The sequence below is a fragment of the Pholis gunnellus genome, assembly GCF_910591455.1.
Source record: "Pholis gunnellus genome assembly, chromosome: 1".
NCBI classification, from domain to species: Eukaryota; Metazoa; Chordata; class Actinopteri; order Perciformes; family Pholidae; genus Pholis; species Pholis gunnellus.
Window position 1 is genome coordinate 17,689,593 of NC_136528.1, and position 19,267 is coordinate 17,708,859.

General features: G+C 39.2%; 1 protein-coding gene across 1 annotated transcript in view; it reads left to right on the top strand.

The window, feature by feature from the left end:
- Positions 1-19,267, top strand: part of LOC306699065 (CUB and sushi domain-containing protein 1-like) — a gene marked incomplete at both ends in the record, with an annotated part of 346,947 nt that overhangs the window by 298,084 nt on the left and 29,596 nt on the right. The window contains 11 exons of the mRNA XM_079163564.1: positions 890-970; positions 3,459-3,572; positions 5,632-5,748; positions 6,080-6,151; positions 7,204-7,350; positions 9,992-10,180; positions 10,271-10,456; positions 12,087-12,284; positions 14,404-14,577; positions 16,735-16,908; positions 17,170-17,343. Coding sequence (XP_079019690.1) covers positions 890-970; positions 3,459-3,572; positions 5,632-5,748; positions 6,080-6,151; positions 7,204-7,350; positions 9,992-10,180; positions 10,271-10,456; positions 12,087-12,284; positions 14,404-14,577; positions 16,735-16,908; positions 17,170-17,343 — 1,626 coding nt within the window. The remainder of the gene's footprint in view (positions 1-889; positions 971-3,458; positions 3,573-5,631; positions 5,749-6,079; positions 6,152-7,203; positions 7,351-9,991; positions 10,181-10,270; positions 10,457-12,086; positions 12,285-14,403; positions 14,578-16,734; positions 16,909-17,169; positions 17,344-19,267) is intronic.

Here is a 19,267-nt window from a genome sequence, read left to right on the forward strand (position 1 = left end):
GGTACAATTCTTCACCTTGTTGCTCAGGGTGTGCATTGTTTTTTTTTACCTTATAAAACAGGTACTGAGGTTAGCATCCACACAAACTATCCGCACCTCTGTCTTTAATTAAACGTTTAGGATATTATCTACTCTAAATACTACTTGACTTTATCAGTTTTTTAAGGTAAAAATAGGAACCAGTAAATCACTTATTTGAAAAGAACATCCAGATCATCCCCACTTGAAAACACCTGCTTCTAATTGTTTCACTTAGCTGCTGTAGGAAACAAGATTTCTCTTTTAATATTCAGGTAGAAAAATAGAAAAAAACGCAGCTTCATGTTGAATATTTAACTGACTGAAACCATTTACTGGAGTATAAATTCACTGCTAAAGTTGTTCTGAAGTTCTTGCGAAGTTTGACACTGATGTCCACTTGTGAATTACAGGAACAGTGTGTAGGATTTAGGGGGATTCATTGGCAGAAATTAAATATGCCATTCATAACTATGTTTTAATCAGTGTAAGACTCGTAGTGTTTTCGCTAGCTTAGAAAAAGCCATTTATATCTACTTAGGGAGTGGGTCATCTTCAACGGAGTCCGCCATCATTCACCGCAGTCTCATTCACCGCAGCTAGTTGGCGCAAGCACGATTGGCCTAAAGTGTTTTTTTTTTGTTGTTAACTTTTCTGCCGCCTGAGAAAAAGCAGCCAGGAGGACAGAGGACAAGAGTATTCATCAGAGTAGGTCCTAGTTATACTAAAACCCTAAAGATACCTATTCCACTCTAGTTCTCCAACACGCTTGGAAAGGGATGGGTGAGCAGGGAAAATGTTCTGTCAAAACAATCACACAATCAACTGACATTTGAAGTACCTAATTGAAATGTTTTTCACTTCTCTTCAGCCTACCGTCTGAAGAAATGCCCAGCTCCCCCTGTTGTGGAGAATGCAGAGGTGATCTATGAAGATGAAGACTTCCAGATAGGTAATTATCCTGATTACTAATAATATGACTCTTTGATACAGTAAAACATTGGTTGACAAGGTGTTACTTACTATAGGTGAATAAAAGTGCTGCTGTTGCATCGATTTACTGCAGAAATTGACAAAAAAAACTAATTGTTATGTACATGTACGTATTTTGAAGCTTGTCAAGTTTGGTACATCCTTAAGATTAAAATGACTCTTACCTGACAGGACTGACAATCTCCTAATCAAGCTTTTAGGAGGTCATTATTCTGCTGAGTGTAAATGACTCTAAATTAACCTACTAATGAGCGACATTACTGTGTACAAGACATGCATAATCTAACTCTAGCAGGCTAACATTAGTCTGTCACTGTTCATTATATTTTGTTTTATTAATGAAGTTGAGCCACTTGCGCCAAGTAAAATCCATTTAGGCTACCACTGTGTGTGCATGTGTATGTGTCACACAGACATGTTATCTTCTATGTATGTTTGTATATATAAAGTGTTCTGTATTCATTGTGTTAAGCTTGGCCAATGTCTTTTTTTCTGCTTAATGTACTATGTTGAAATGTAACACCAAATATGGTCTCCCAAGCTTTTGAAACACATCTATTTCTGGAGAAATAATCGCTTGTCAAGGTCTCCATTTTCCCTCAGCTCTGTATTATGTGATTTGCTCAACACGTGTTATTCTAAAGTTTGGTGACCTTTTAAATCCATACAGGAGCTGTACAGTAATTAAAAAAGCAAACATTTCATAAAACCTTAGCAAGATCAATTTACCCTGCTAATGGTTTGCAGAACCTAGTCGCTACTGGCAAACTATACAACCATTCCTCTGCAGAAAACTCACATTTTTAAATGTCAACTTTTTATAGATTAGGAAAAGTTAGTTGATTTTTTGGAATGATTTGTTGGTTTTTAGGATTTTTAGTTTTTGACCTTTTGAAGACACATTTAAAGCGCATTGTTCAAATCCCAGGATGGTTTGACATACTGTTCCTAACAGGAGAAAGGCATATACAACAGTGATCCAAAGAGTGGTAGAACTACACCAGAGTGGTAATTTATAAAGATGACGTCAAATAATTGCCACTGGCATTACACCACAGTGGCGCCAGGTTGCACCTGTTCACAGCGATAGTGAAGCCATTCTCTGTGACAGAGTAAAGACCAATGGGAGCTAGTTCGAGATAATCATACAAAGAAATTTCCCACGCCCTCAGAACATTGGCGTGAATGTACTGTGACTTTTACATTCACAAATCCTGGCAGAATGGAGTACCTCAGAGACAGCTTTGTTGTCGGTCAGTCTAATAGACATTTGTACAATCTGTGAACAAGTTCAAGAAAAGGCTGAATGTCCTTGTTTGTTCTGTTCAACGATTTCAAAGTTCATTCTGTGTGTGTACCGTATGCCTCCCGGACAAGGTTTGAAGCAAGCATTACGTCTACTTGACAGGTGGTAGTTGCCTGATATCAGAAAGAATTGGAGTAGACAGATTCAAAGGTCTGGACCCAAGCAAAGGCGGTAGATCTCCACCCCATGTTAAGCGTGTCAAATTTAGCCTCGTAAAATTAAGCAACAACTCTACTTACAAAATAAACATCCTAAAGGGCCCCGATACTCATATTACATTTAGAGGGTTATTGGTTTCTGTAATTGTTCCTCCTGTCTGTACTAGCTGTAATACGATCCAGTCCTTGCACTAATCAAACCTAATAGATGAGGACAACGTTTTTTGTTGCAACAATGTGCAGTATTCAGCAAAGACCATTTGAGGATATTCTCCTTTTTGTCTTTTTAGTGCAAAATATCCCCGATATGCAAGTATTAAAAAGACCCATCAGTGGTGATGGTAAATGTTGTCCACTGAAGAAATAAATTCCCCAGTGCGCGCTCTATTGATCGAGAAAGCTAATTTCTACTGCTGCGGAGCTGTGCTGACTGGGCCATAAATGTACCAGGATGCCTTGCACATGAGCGACAACCTTGCTACGTCTGATAAATAAACAAAATAAAGTCACAAAATTTCAATGAAGCAAATATTCTCAAATACAAGCCTACACCTTCAGAATTCAAGTTTCTCTCTTACACCAATTTAGACATGCTTATTTGCCTTCTTAACTTTAACATCCTCTGCACTCATATTGTGGATTTCCATTTTCGCTGTTGGAAACGTAGCACAAGCAAAGAGAACACAGACCTTTATACCAAGTACGTCACTGTCCCATCACTGGTATACGGAAGAGCAACCGACAGAGAACATCATTCATATTAGCAGGTGTTTTAGCACTATATACCTAACTCAAATAGTTAGAGATAAGGTTGAAAATAGGCACATTTTGCCTTTAATAAAAAAAAGCAGAATCTACCTTTTAATTTGGATTTGCCCCAGATTTTTACTTGTGTTGTCCTCAAGACTCTATTCTACAGAAACACTTGTTACGCGTATAGTCTGTGATGACCTAATAGGGTTTTTATTATTTTCCCGTGTCAGGTGATATTGTGAAGTACCGCTGTTTGCCTGGATACACATTGGTCGGAAAGGCGGAGCTGATGTGTAAACTCAATTCCCATTTGCTTTTTGAAGCCCCAACCCCCACATGTCAAGGTAAGGCAACTCCTGAACCATATACAGATATATATACCGTATGTGCATGTCTATATGAAAATCATATGGGGATACTGAATCAAAATAGATTGAATCTTAACTTAGGCCCAAATAGATCTGAATACATTCTTTACAACTAAACAATAGCTTCTGTTCTGTTAAACTGAATTTTCTCTATGTGTACTCCTGTTTTTCATTTGTCTATAGAACAGAAACGTATGTGTGTTTCAACATTGTACAAGAAATATTAACTTGACAGTATGCTTAGATGTTAAAAACTATCAAAACATTTTCATAGAAGAACAGAACCCCGGCGATTTACAGTTTCACTTTGATAAAGTTTAGGTCTTCATAAGAAACGGATAGAAAAAAGGAAAGTCAAAATCAATACAGAGTGAAATATTTTGACAAATAATTAAACTCCAAAACATCCGTATTCTACACTTTCCATACTGTAACTTGAGGCGTCTTTTCGTTAGACCCTCCCTATCTGATAAAGACCCACATCTTTCCAGGCCCCTACATTTGTTGACAAAGTTTTCTCCAGAGCCGCAGGAGATTAATCATACAGCTGTTTACACAGGCTAAAGGATACTCCACATGAATAGTAAGTGGATATTGAGGTGTGAAATTGATGGAGATCCCCTTTAATCCGTTGTCTTGAAAATATATCTTACAATTTTAAAAAACAGATCACCTCTCCACCCATTGTTCCAAAGCGTTCATAGACAGTAAACCATGTAATCTAATGGTTACCATTATCACACAGAGTTTCAGATCTTTATAGATGAAGGAATCGTTATCTCATCAGGGTCTGGAGTAGATTATCACCAAGATTTAATTTTGAATGCAAAATGGTGTTAAATCACTGTAATGGTTTGAAGGAGGCCTCTTCATGGAAAATATAACCCTAAAACCCACATTGTCTGAACTAAACTATTCTCAAAATGTTGTCTCAACATGCAATAAAAACCTTTGAACACCCTTCATGCTAATGTTTACATACATTTGCCAGCACGGTTCTTATGTTTCATGATGATATTAATACAAATATCAATCCTGCTACTTCTGCTGCTGCTACCCACAGGTGAACAAACTATTTTCAGAGTCTAGATGAAATCCATTATAGAAGAGACATACATGTAGACGTGTCAGAGAGGGAAAACAGGTGACAACAAATTGTGTTTTGTCCCAGTAAGCCATGCCAGTGAGCCAGCATGCACAAAATATTAAATTGTTGTGCCAAGGTGAATATAAGTTTGCAAAGAGTTTGCAAAATTAGCAGAAATGCAATCCCATTGGCACCGACAGTCCTAGAGTTGTGTGGTGAAAATGTTGGCTGAGAACCAAAAACTCTGTCCACTCCTCATTACTCTGTAATTAAAAAGTTATTGAATACGTCTCTTTAGTAGTACAGCAGCTGATTGTGGCATGAATTTTAATTCTAAGATGAAAGAGACATCAGGAAACAAGCACTTTATATTCTCAGTTTAGCAGTATTAATACATCCACACTGGCAAGTGGTTGCAGCTCCTGGCATTTCTATGAGACAACTGAATATTGATTTGAATTTCTCTTTTGAGAAAATTGTTGAAGAGATGCTCAGCCTTCACCATCATATGTGATGAACAGAATGTCCTTTCCTTTATAAAGCAGGGGCAAAGGAAACCAGCACTCTTATAAGAGAACATGCAACCAAAGTGCTTCCCCACACAAAAGCAGAAAGATTGGAGGCTTCCAGTGTCTCGCTTGCGCTCGGGCCGGCTAAAAGGGCAGAGAAAATGGGCATGTGGCTTTAAGATTCTACACATGCTGTCTTTGGCCCAACATGACCCCTAAGGCATGCAAGGAACTTTTCCAAAGGTGTGCTCTTTATGCGTGTTTGTTGGAGAAAGGATACAGTTATAAGTAGTAGGCAGGTAAACAGGAATGGAGAGAGGGATGGAAAGGACGCAAATTGGGAAAGAGTTGCTGGAAGCTAGAAATGTACAAAAGAAAACTCTGAGAAGTTTTCACTGTTTTGATCAGTCTGACTGGCTTTTGTTTATTACCCTTCCAGCCCAGTGCCCAGCCAATGAGGAGCGGTCTTTGTCATCAGGGGTGATACTAAGCCCCGGCTTCCCTAGTAACTATCCCAACAGCCAGACATGCTCCTGGCTTCTTCATATGGTTCCAGGTACAGTGTGTGATGATGGGATGCAACCAGTTTGTGTCTAGAATGCTGTTTGTATATGTAGGGGTGTATTTTTTATTTGCGTGCCTGTGTGGATGTTCTACAGTAGACTGTATTGTATGTACAATGTATGGAAGTGCTGGTACTGTAAAATACAGAATGTGTCAAGTGCTTGCAAGGCTGTGTGTGTATATATGTATGGGCATTAGCTCTTTGGGCATAAATATGTATAAAGGTTTGTGCATGCCACCCTTCATTTGATTGTGAGGTATACTTTATATTGCATATTGCAGGTTTTTGGACGTATTTGTAAATTATTTGTGTTGTTTTCCAGGTTACACCATCAATATCTATGTAGAGATGTTCCACAGCGAGAAGCAGTTTGATGAACTGGAGATTTTTGATGGTATACAAAGCTTTACCTCTCTCTTTTTGCTACACCTACACTTAGACACAGACCGTCTTTCTCTCTCTCTCACACACACACACACACACACACACATACACACGCATACTCACATGCAGCTTTAATTCATGTTTGTTTATGAAAAGTAGCACAACACTTAATAAGATGCACAACACTTAATTCTCATTTGCAGTGTTAGGAATTTTCCCCGCAGGAGTTCCAACTAGCTTGTGTAACAGTAAACTTGAGTTTGTGTGTGCGTGTGTGTGTGTGTGTGGAATTTAACTTTCTTCTTCTTTATTTATTCATTTTTATTTACATAGTATTATTAAAAACTGTATACAGCTTTATATAACCAGTGACAACTAACATAGTTTTGTTAGGATTTTTGCCAGGATCAGAATATCAGTTCTACAAATCAAGAGGCCCACTCACAGTGCCCACAGCACATAACAACCCGTCAAAGCACAAATCAGGTCTTACCTCCTTTTGAAATATGCTATTTGTATTGAAATTCACAAACAGGGATGAGCATGTATAATACTAATACCCTATGTGTATCCCGCTCAGCTCTGTCTCTTTGTATCTATCTGGACCTAAACAGCTGTCTTTGATGTTGCCGACAGCAATGGCATCATTGTGGAGTAGATGGCTGTGACTGGAGTTGTTTCTGAACTTACTTCAGGCTCCGTCCACCGCCTGGTCAATTTGTGGTCAATAAACCGGAGATGAAGCAAAACAATATGCTTCAGTCAGAATCATGTACAACATGTAATTTGGAGGTACTTAGCAACTTAATGATGCTGTCACCTTCATGTGCTGCGTGTCACAGAAACAATAAAACACATTCTGACTGCAGCATGTTGTTCATCTCCGTCTCAGGTATATTGGAATTTTAAAATGTCCTGATACACACATATGAAAGAAGAAATTCCGCCCAACACACACCGTCCACTAAACTAAATACTTTACATTTATGCTTATACATGAGAACATACAAATATACAGTGTGCTGTACACACATCTGAAGGGTCATCCACTTTTTTCTCTAGGATCCTCAGGACAGAGCCCGTTGCTTGTCGCCCTAAGTGGTAATCACTCATCTCAGCTGAACTTCACATCTAAAACAAACCAGCTCTACCTACGATGGTCCACTGACCATGCAACCAACAAGAGAGGATTCAAGATACGATACTCAGGTACATACAATATCTTTCATTTTCTCTAATTGTTTTTGTTCGTTGCTCTGTTTATCAGCTGGTTATGTTATGGTTAGAATAACATATGCAAAGTCAAACACTACCTTCTTATCTGTTAAAGGTATAACTTGAACCCACATTGTCGGTTGCTGTTTGTAAACACAGAGCTCAGCAGTGGTCGAGCAAGAGTGAATGAAGAGAGGGACCAGCATTAGTGAGACTCAGAAGAATACAACTTTATTTTCTGAGTGATTTACTGCGGTTGCATTCTAAAGCGCAAATTAACACATTCATACCTCCTCACAAACGTGCGGGAAGGTGCTGGATTTTGAATGAATGCAGCCTAAGGTATGCTTCAGGCCAGGTCCGTGAGCCTCGGTACACCAAGGGGCATAACATAGCGGAGGTGTTGGACCAGGGAATGAGAACGGGCTGCATACCCAGCTTATTAGCTCGGGATTACACCTCCATGTGGGGTCCAAATGCTCTTTGCTGATTCCCAGGAGAGTCCCGAACACAGTAAATTAATAAGAAATGAGAAATAAATTGACAGAGGGCAGGATCTCTGCAGATACGCGGCCACACACTATTAGTGGGTCATAAGTGATGATTGAGAGGGATTATACACAAACTAGAAGATCAGTCTCCTACCATGTCAAGAACACATTCAGCTGTCTCCTCGGCTTTATCTCTGCTTTCACACTAATGAAATTGTATGCTGTGTTGAAAAATCTTCGACTAATGTCGGCTGAAGGGATTTGTCTCCATTAACATGAATAATCAACCCCAACGCCTTTCTTATCATGAAAATGAATGGATGCATCAAGGATGTAGGTACCTGAGCCAATCAATTAGAAGACACTCCTAATGGAAAACTTTTTTTTTTATTGCATCAGGCCAATACACTTAGTTAATTTGAATCACTGTGTTTCAGAGTGCATTATCTGTATTTATCAGCAGGTTCTTGTGGTGCTCGGATCATTGGCTTTGCTCGGTTGGGGTTGTGAAGTTTTTCAGCTGCTTTTCAATCAGGGGTATTCATTTGTAAACAATTTGTGAAATTTGTTTACCTGACTTGGGTCAGGCTGTAAGCTATTGTGGGAGTTAAAAGTTTTAAATCGGTATCTGTAGTAGTATCAGTAATATGTATCTCAACATATCTTTACAGTATATGTGAGAGCAAAGCTATCATAGTTCTCACTTAAACATTTAGGGGTTTTGTATATGTCAGCTAAAGCTATTTCAGATGGAACTAAAGCCAAAATAAACAAGTTTGTCAGTATCTCAGGGGAACGTTGTTGGTAGCTGTCATTGATTATGTCAATAAAAAACTGAAAGCATTCAGTATAATTATAAAGATAGGCACTTGACACTTAATCTAGTGTGCATATAGTAAATGATATCAAAGCCATGGTTACTTATTTGTAACAAATGGAACCAGATATGCAGTGATGTTGATTGGACAATTGAGCGGCCCATGGCCTTCAGATGAAGCTGCCTAACCATAGCAACAGTGATACACACTGATGCTTTGTGCAATGTTTTAACTCAGAGTGAGTAAACGAAACCATCACTACATATTCTGTGTCTTGGTTTCTTTAGTATGTGACCATGGTATAAGCAAAAGTATATACGTTATGTGTCCCAATATAGCGTGTGTCATTCTTTGCCTCTGCATTGTCTATTTTCCTGCAGCTGATGGACAAAGACTGTACTAACCCTCTCTTTTCATTTTCCAGAATAACACATTGCACAGGACATGTGCTTTCACATGCACAATTAGAATATTTACAATGTTTTGTTGGACAGGACTTTCTCTTCCTCAATTTCCAACTGGGATTAATAAAGGACTGCACCTGTCATCTCATAATTGAAAGACAGTTAAACATAGGCGTGAAGTCATTTCAACCCCGACAGTTCCAATCAAATTGTCATTGCAATTCAGTCTTAAACAACTGATCCTCTGATATGGACGCTCTGAGATAGATTGTATTCTAATACCCAAGAGGATTTTTTGTCCCTTTATCAGAATCTTGAACATTCAGTTGTAAGGAATTGAAAGACTGGGCCTTCATCCCCTGAGTGGATATTTCAGAATAGCAATACAGAATAGTCATGTTAGAGGGAAATGGAACGATAACATGTGAATTGAGTGGTGCAAATCAAACCGATTGATTTTGGAGTAGATAGAGTGAGCAAAACAAAGGCCATATGACTCATTGAGGAGAAGGGGAAACAAGATGTTCCAGGAAGACAAACGTATTTCTATACATTTCAAGTACTATATTTGCTACCAGTTTTCGAGTAAATCGTTTGTAAAAGTAACTTGTTTAAAGGCTTTAAATTGGTATATGTTGATGAACTCAATGGTGCTGCTGCCAGCTGTAATGCCAGGAGGGACATCGATGATATTTCATATGTCTCTGATCCAAAATGCCTGGTAATGCCATATTGTTTCCAGACTAAAAAAACCCCTAAGGACCTGACTTTCAGTTGTCTCTCGGGCTACTTATTTTCTGCATAGAAAATGAATTAGAATGGTAAATGGTAGAGTTTCCTGTGAAGTGATAAAAACAGAGACATTTTTTTTTTTAATTAAATTGTTCTTCCTCTGTCCCTCTTTGTCCCTCTGTCTCTCCAGCTGCCTACTGTAGCATTAATGATCCACCTGGGAATGGTGGCGTGGTCAACCGAACCAAACTGCGGCCAGGTAGCAGACTTCAGTTCTATTGTAATCGTGGTTACCGCATGATAGGCTCAAGCAATGCCACCTGCAGGCTCCGCCCCAATGGGCTGTTCCAGTGGGACACGCCCCCACCTTTTTGTCAAGGTAAAATACGAAACACATTCTTCAGAAAAAGTTGACAGGTGTTAAAACTTTTTATTCCCCTTAAACTTTTCTGTCTTTGTGATGCGGCAGCTGTCTCATGTGGAATCCCTCAGTCGCCGGGCAACGGCAGCTTCCATGCTAACCAGTACACCGTGGGTAGCCAAATCACCTATCACTGTAACCATGGTTTCCACCTTGACCCTGATGTTCAAATGACAGCAGTGTGTTTGGAGGAAGGCACCTGGAGTAATGCCGTCATAGCACCCAGATGCCTACGTAAGTTTATGAAATTAGTTGACAAAAAGTAAAAACATCTGAAAGGAAAACTTCACCCTTAAAAATACCATTTGTATATCAATATCTCACAGTGTGTTACTTTGAATTATTGATGAAAACTTTGTTTTTATGGCATGCCGCTGCAGTTAACGGAGAATTTAAAACACTTGCGCCTGCACGAGCAATAGACGGTAGTGGCAGAAATGTTTTACATAGTAAGGTTTCAGCAACAATGCATGGGAAGTACAGACCAGGTATGGAGCGTGGACCGGTAGCTGGAAAGGCTCCAGTTTGCCACCTGGGCACTGCTGAGTTGCCCTTGAGCAAGCCATCGGACCCCCAAAGTGCTCCCCATGTGCTGTATAGTAGCTGCCACCTGCTCCTAATACTACAGTAGGATAGATTAAAATCCAAATGCTACATTTCACTGTGTGTCGTGTGTGTACATGTTTGACAATACATTTTGATTTACATTTACATTTGAGTAATTGATATGCAATTGTCATTTTGGGTGAAAAGTATTCCTTTAACTCAAGGTCCACTTACTTGCTATTGCCTGAGCTTTTCACAACATCTCGCAATATTCCTCAGTTTGAACGGAGTGGCTCATGGTTGTCATGTTGTCTCCATGACATGACAACTAAGGAAGACCATGATATGCAGACTAAGGCCCAATCCAAATCTCCACCCTTACGGACTCACAGACTTTAAGGCGCACTCCCGCAAAAAACCTGAGGGTTTAGGGCTGTCCCACTGTCGCATCATCGAGTGTTTGGAGGCTCTCTGGCAGACATTTTGAGCTCTTTATGAATCCTTTCCGTAAGTCAGCATTAGATGCAGACTTTGCCAAAGGGAATTACCCACAAATCCTTGCAATGTGACGTTAAACATGGGGTTACCAGTGGACACATTGGGACGTAAAAAAAAGGTAAACAAAGAGGACGGCTCACGTGTGTTCAGCCTGTCTCATTAAATTTACTCAGAAACATTAAGGGTTAAAGATGGAACAGAAAAAAAACATGAAATCAGAGGATATTTATTTATTTGTTCATCAAATATTTGATTTTGTCATTGAAGCTGTTTTGACAAAAACAAGTAAATATGTTATATGAAATGACCTCATATTGTGAGGAAAGAGCCTGGAAGACGTTCAAGTCAGGGAGTAAAAAATATAAATAAATACCCACAATTGTACATCATATGTTTTGTCGGTTCAGCAAAGTGCTGTCCCATTTCAAGCCCTCACAGTCTCTCACACTCAACCACTTACCAGGTGACATCAGTAAGTCCTTGAGGGTTCAGGGTTTACTAACTAACAAAGTTAGTAAGTGGATCTTAGATCACTTCATTTTCAAATAACTGTGGCCATGGTCAATAGTAAAATTTCACATTTCATTCAGAAAATGTATATGACTAAAACATTCTGGTGACATCACCTATACACATTATAAGATTATAGATTTTTGTGATTTATAATTTAAAAATGATAGAGGTTCATGTGTTATTTATTGTTCGCATGTATGTAAACCATATGGCAGCAAATAGCTTATGATTAATGACATAAATAAAGCTTGAAAACCTTAATTGAATGTTTAATTTAAATGCAATTTGATTACATTTTGTCTTCCAGCGGTCCACTGCCCCAGCGCAGATGGCACCTTGTCAGACCACATGACCTCCCGCCTGCTCTCTGGTAGTTTGGAAGAGTTTGGTTCTATGGTGATGCTGGAATGCTCCACAGGTTACTATTTGGGTGTGGGGCATCGAACTCTTCGCTGCCTTGCCAACGGGACCTGGGAGGGGTCAGATGACCTAGCTACATGCAAGAGTAAGTACAATACAAATACCGTTGCGTCTCTCCAGTGCAAAATAAATCTCAACTGCTACTGTCTTATAATCTGCCCTCTTGCCCTCTAAACGAGATAATAAAACTCCGCTATGATACTATGTTTTGTGCGCTTGTTAACCTCCCCCGGCACTCTAGATGACACATAACTATTTATGAGTCTACGCCGACTCAGAGCCGAGAATTTTATTACAAGAGATTCCCTTTATACTGGGTACACATATATTCAAATACCTGTATATGAATAGTAGATAGAAACAGACCTTTGTAATCATTTTAACTTCTGATGTGATTGTTACTGAAATCAACAACGTTTAGGGATGAGTAAAAGACACCATATGAACCTAGGGATAAAAAAAGAAACCCCCATACAATTGTTGTTTTGATTGGAAGCACGCCAGTATAATACTAATGCAGGGTCGCTTTGCTCTCATCCGTGCATTAGGGTGCATCAGCCTTTCAACTGGAATCCTTAACTCTACTACATAGTCTTTGCTTCCAAACCTTATTTCTGAACTTCTACCAACAATTTCCACCACAAACCTGGCGACGAGGATGTGGTGGAAATTGTCTGTAGAAGCAGAACGACCCTGCAGTATAAAAACAATTACTTATAGAGTGTGTTAGTGTGGGAAGGGAGTGGGTGGCCAAGTCTCATGAAGTTAGAGGCTTATCAGACTCACTAGCCACAACAGTTCCCTTTCCCAAAACACACTCTTTGCGCAATCATTTGCAAGTCATATGAAGGAAAGAGGAAAAATTCAGCTTATGAAGACATCCAAAAGACAGCGGAAATTTATTGAATCTAACTCGGTAGCAAATTTAGCTTCTACAGTGGTCAGCAGTGAAGCGCCCCGCAGCTGTTAAACATGATCATCATTGGCTGTAGAAATCCAAGATAACATCAAAAAGCATTAAAGAATGGCACAACAGAGCATCAATATATTTCAATAATATATTCTAATACTGTGCATATATCACCAAGAACGACTGTAGTTTTCATATAGTTTCTGTATGTAAAATTGCTGCAGTGAACAGGACAGTGCTGTCTCTTTGATAGCTGTCAATTTCAAGCGGTTTCATGTCATTCGGATGCAGAGAGACAGTGGGCTTTTTGGGAAATAGCTACCGCAGTTCGCACCTCAGTGACCTCACACCTGGCTACGGCCATGCTGCTCACACCAGAGGTGCATTTCTCTGCACCTGTCAACAAGCAATTCTGCTCCTCTGCTCTTTTTTCTCTCTCTTGCTGTGTATCTGTTCACTCCAACGATAATGCAAACAGCTAAAATATTGGTAGGGACAATTCTGTCCTCCCAAAATATTGATAGGGACATGTCTCTACCGTCCATATGCAAACCTACTTAAAGGACAGCTTGAGAGTGAGTTACTTTCTGTCTTTGGGTTTATCTGTTCCCCTTACTGCTTTATTTTAAATGAGGTACCAGAGGTATCTTTACCGTTGCGCATTGGGACTGATAGCTGTTTTAAACAGAATGCAGCCTGTGCTTCCTAAATGTGGGGTATATCTGAGCAAAAGCGGTAGATTGTTTTTTCAAATAGTGTTACAATGCAATGTGCCTTTGCTGCTTCTTTTATAAAGTTTTAAGTGAGCATTGTGAGTTTGAAAACTTTGAAAAGTTAAGAAAAAGAGATTAAAAATTAAATCTATCTTGCAAGAGACCAGTGGTTTTAAAACTTTGTTTTGCTACATTTTCAATGTATTTCTTCATTTTTTCTTGATCCGGTATTTGAGTTGACCTACCTAACACTCCAGCAGCTCAGAGGGATTTGGCAATGTAACAGATGTGTCTATTCTTCAACTTGGCCACTGGTTTGAAAACATGTGTCTGAGGATATTAAGGAAACATAAGATCTTAAATCCTGTGACCTACATCTAATTCTGCCAGGTATTGCATTGGAAAACTACATTTACAGTGTTTGAAACAGGATGACTTACAATGTTATCTTACCTGCAGTAGCACTATGAAGATTTGGCAACATCAACCACTCCATATTCAGATTTTTGAAAACACAGAAAATATAACCAGTAACCCCACAATGCTGTGTCTAATTTCCAGTGTATTGTTTTTGTATTTAGTCATCTCCTGTGGTGAGCTTCCTTCTCCACCCTTTGGGACCAAACTGGGCACATTGACCACATTTGGAGCAACTGCAATCTTTATGTGCAACCATGGCTACACGCTGGTGGGGTCACATGTCAGAGAGTGCGGTGCCAACGGGCTGTGGAGCGGTGCAGAGACCAGGTGTCTAGGTAAGGTTCTTAAATGTGATAGGGGGTACAATGTGTTGTTGTCTTTCCCAATGCCGCTTTGGCCTAAAAATGTACAATCTAATCAATTAAGAAAATAAATTCAGCAGGCTGAATGGTGTGGATCAATAACAACAGAGGAGAGGGCACATTTTTTGGAAATGAGATGTAGCAAGTTGTCATACAATTAAATCATTAATTATCTCCTCTGTTATTTTTGTATTTTTTTTTACATTACATACAGTAAGACTGATTCTATGTTCAATCATATGCAATATAGCACCCAAGACAAAGACAGTGTAATGCTAATTCAGAAGCCAATATGTACAAAATAAGAAATGTGTAAAATGAGATGTAAATCTTTCTATTTGTCTGCTGTTAGTAGTGGTATCACTATACCACACACAGCTTGGGTAGGAGGGCTAAGCTGTGTGTAGGACTTGTGTCAATGATTCTTTGTAAAGACTTCATTTCAAATGGAAATGTTTGAACGTTTACATGTTAAACCTAAGCTTTATTAAAACATGACATTGCTACAGGAGTCTGGGTAAGGTCTATGAAAATGTGCCCAGCAAAAAGTAAGATAAACTATGTACATGCCTGAGTAACTCAAATGATCTACTACTAAGACATTTTATTTTTGAATATATTAAGGGCTTGATTTAGACCTTCAGTAAGCACTGACCAGAGATGATTAATCCTGATTTTGCATACTGTACACACTCTACTCCAATGATTAAGCCTTGAAGTGACATGCCTGAATAAGAAGACTTCTGCAGGAAGCATTTTATATTGATGCATGTATTAATCAAGTCTCCCTTCACACTATTCCTCTGAGATTCTAAAATATACCTAAAAGTTCATGAAAGAAGAGTTTAGATTGGCCTGAATCACAATTAAATCACTGCTACAGATGTGGACTTTATGTGGTGGAATGACAGTTAGCTGTGCTGCATTTGTCAACACATGCACTGGGTTGGGTTTGAAAAGTTGCACATCAGAATGTTGTGTATTACAAGTGATATCATTTTCTGATTTCCATTCAACCATAAGTGACCAACCATGATGGTGTGATTGTAATTAAGGTCTGTAGGTTTAGTGTCATGCTGACATAAAAAAAACACAAATGTTTTGTAATGAATAGATCACATGGTCAAAGATTTTCACGAGGGAACAATTGTGTTATGAGTTCTACAATCCTCTGATGGTATTCTGTTTTTAATTAATTCATCTTAAAAGTAAGCAAAACATCTGTTCCTCACCATTTGGAAAGGCTATAATTTGCAGCGTGTAATGTGCAGCACTTTTACACATTCATCTGTGTATTCAGGAGGCGCAAATATTGACGACACAATTAATCACAATTTGCTTCAGAAGGACCCTCAAACACTTTATTGCTATAAACAGTTTTGGTATTCAAGATGAGACCACTTTTATATCTTAGTGGTTTTATAAAATCAGGCATCTGGGATATTGATTTTGAGTAGATGGTGTTGAGAAAAGTGATTGAAATATCTGCATTACATCAACAGTACTCTCCAATGAGTTTTAAAAAAAATAATCAATGTTCTAGATGCTTGTTTTCACAGCATTAATCCTAACTCGAGAAAGTATTTTATGTGTGAAGCATTTCAGAAAAAAAACTCTGTTAAATGCTCAATAGATCAAAAGGTACTGGGCCTCAGTCATTGACTTCATGAGGCACAGAAACATGAGGCGAGGGTTGACCGTGAAACACAGGTGATTGGTCTAATAATAGTTGAAACGGTATTGAATATAATTCAATGATTCTCCTTACCTCAGCTCCAAAGATGTGTCCCGCAATGTGCTCAAGTTTTAAGAAATCATGAAAGTTTGTGACACTTCAAGGCCACTTAGAGAACTCAAGCAAATTGTGTTAATGATCTGATTTTTAACAGACCTTTAGTGCAGTGACGGAGCTGTGTTTCCTTTGAACATTGATTTGTAGATGCACTCTGAGAAGTGATGAACTACTGAGACAGCTCTATTACATTGTTTGGTAGTCTCTAACTGTTGGGACAATGAGCGAGTGTGGGAACATTGGACCAGCACTGATGACTCTAAAGCCAAAGACAGGGAAAGTGACTTTAAGTTGTTTATCATTGTACTGCATTAATCTCTATCATTTTTTCTCCACAGCTGGTCACTGTGACTCTCCAGATCCTATAGTCAATGGGCACATTAGTGGAGATGGCTCTAGTTACCGTGACACAGTGGTGTACCAGTGCATGTTAGGATATCGCCTAATTGGCACATCAGTCAGAATCTGTCAGCAAGACCATCGGTGGTCTGGAACAACACCCGTTTGCGTCCGTAAGTTCTTTATGAAACAAGAAACATTGCATACTGTATTGTTTGACAATTCATTGCTCTTTCAGTTAATGTAATATAAAGTAAATCCATGACACAGAAGTGTCTGAAAAGAAATGTTCAGACTCTTTTTGGGGTTGAAATTGTTCTTTCAGCTCATCTCTGCAGCATATGTTCCAAAGAAAGTCAAAAATAACACAATGCTGCAAATATTACTTTTTCCACTCTTCAAATTTCTCATCATACTTCTCTCTACTCCCTCAGCTATCACCTGTGGTCACCCCGGCAACCCAGGCAATGGACGGACCAATGGCAGCGAGTTCAACCTAAACGATGTTGTCAACTTCACCTGTAACAAAGGTTACATCCTCAGTGGAAATGCTCGTGCTCAGTGCCGACTCAACGGACAGTGGAGCAGCCCACTACCTGTCTGCAAAGGTCACAAATGCGTTTCTGGTTACAGATTCATACCCATGTACATCCCTGTAAATGCTTTAGTTAAATCAGCTCTTCAGATTTTGTGCAAACAAGACAGATGGCGTTGGTTTTTTTCCCATTTCTCTCCTCGTATATGTTTAGAACTAAAAATGTTAGTCGTGCACACATGCTTTGTCATTGTGGTGGACGGCTGTAGTGGACGTTTCTGGTGCCTTCCCATTTGTTTTCACTCTCAAATGATTTGATTGAGATAACATTGTTTTACTTACATTTCCACCTTCTTGAGGCAACAGTAAAATGTCAGCATAAAACGATAAAACCATGCATTTTAGATGGTCAGCATGTATTCTGTATTTGTTGGCCCGATTTCCTTCCAGCTACAATATGTCAACTGGAACATTTTGGCCAAATCTGCTGCCAGCAGACTGTAAAATGGAGAACTGAGTGATTGTAGCGTAATCACAGTCTTAACATTGAGCTGCATTCATCCACAATCAGTGTGGTGTGTCTCTAAATAGACAAACAAATTCATACGTGCACACACACAGCTGGGTACATGTCCAGAGACAAGTTCTTCTACTCTGCTAACCATGCGTGGTCGTTACACTACAGGCCTCCCCAGACCTCTGGTGGTGTAACAGTTATGATATACTAAGACACGCAGACACAGGCATTGTGCACAGCCTTGAGAGATCGATTCAACTTAGTTGCTCACATGGGTTTTCCATTGAGGGGATTCATCCTTGCTTTCTTGCTTTCTCCATCTCCCTCACTTTTTCTGTTTTATCCCTCTCTCCCGCTCTCTCTCCCAGCAGCAGCTGTCAATTATGAGACTGAAACTTTCTTTGTTCCCATAGGGTGCCAGACACACACACACACACATACACACAGCCATGTCCCCCATGGACTTAAATTGGAGTGAATGTCAGTCTCCCCTGTGACATGTGGAAAATAAAACTCCACTCTTATTGGAATGGCATCCACCCAGAGAGCAGGCAGAGTAGAAGGGACCAGAGGAGGGAAAAGAGAACAAAGAACTCCAGAAAACAGTTGACATTATGACAAACGAGCAGTTTAGAGATGACCACAGCAGCAAAGATATGATTTTGTAACACTAGGATCCAGGATTTTGTACCCTAAAAGTAGCCAAGTAGGTTGATTTATCTCTGTCTAAAATCATTCCCGAGGTACTTTATAGTGCACTATATTTACTGTACACAGTTTTATTTTAGTGCCCCGAGTGTGAAATTTATGCACTGTATAGTCTCCTGAGATATTCCCACAATGGAGCAGAGAAGTAGCCCCCGTTACATATCCACTACATTCCACTGACAATTCCAAAATACATAGGTGAGGCAAAATGATGACGAATAATGCATGTCTAAAATATCAATTTACTGCTCACTTGAAAGCAAACTGTGATTGAGTGATTTTCGAGATTATTATCATCAAAATAATAGTTATTCCAAATTAAGGAAGATTAACAAGTGTTTTCTGTTCTGCTCTCTCCTCTTGTCTTCTCTTCCCATCTATTGTCTTCTCTTGTCTTGTTTTTCTTGTCTTCTCTTCTCATCTCTTGTCTTGTCTCATCTTGTCTTGTCTCCTCTTCTCTTCTCTTGTCTCCTCTTCTCTTCTCTTTCCATCTCTTGTCTTCTCTTGTCTTGTTTTCTCTTCTCATCTCTTTTCTCTGGTCTTGTCTTCTCTTCCTATCTCTTGTCTTGTTTTCTCCTCTCTTCTCATCTCTTGTCTAGTTTTCTCTTCTCTTGTCTTTTCCTCTCTCCTCTTCTCTTCTCCATTTTCTCTCCTTCTCTTCTCTTCTCATTTATTCTCTTGTATTCTCTTGTATTCTCTTCTCTTCTCTCTTTGAATACTTGTTGTCTTTGTCCAATCTACTGTATATCCATCTACATCCATGTGAACCACT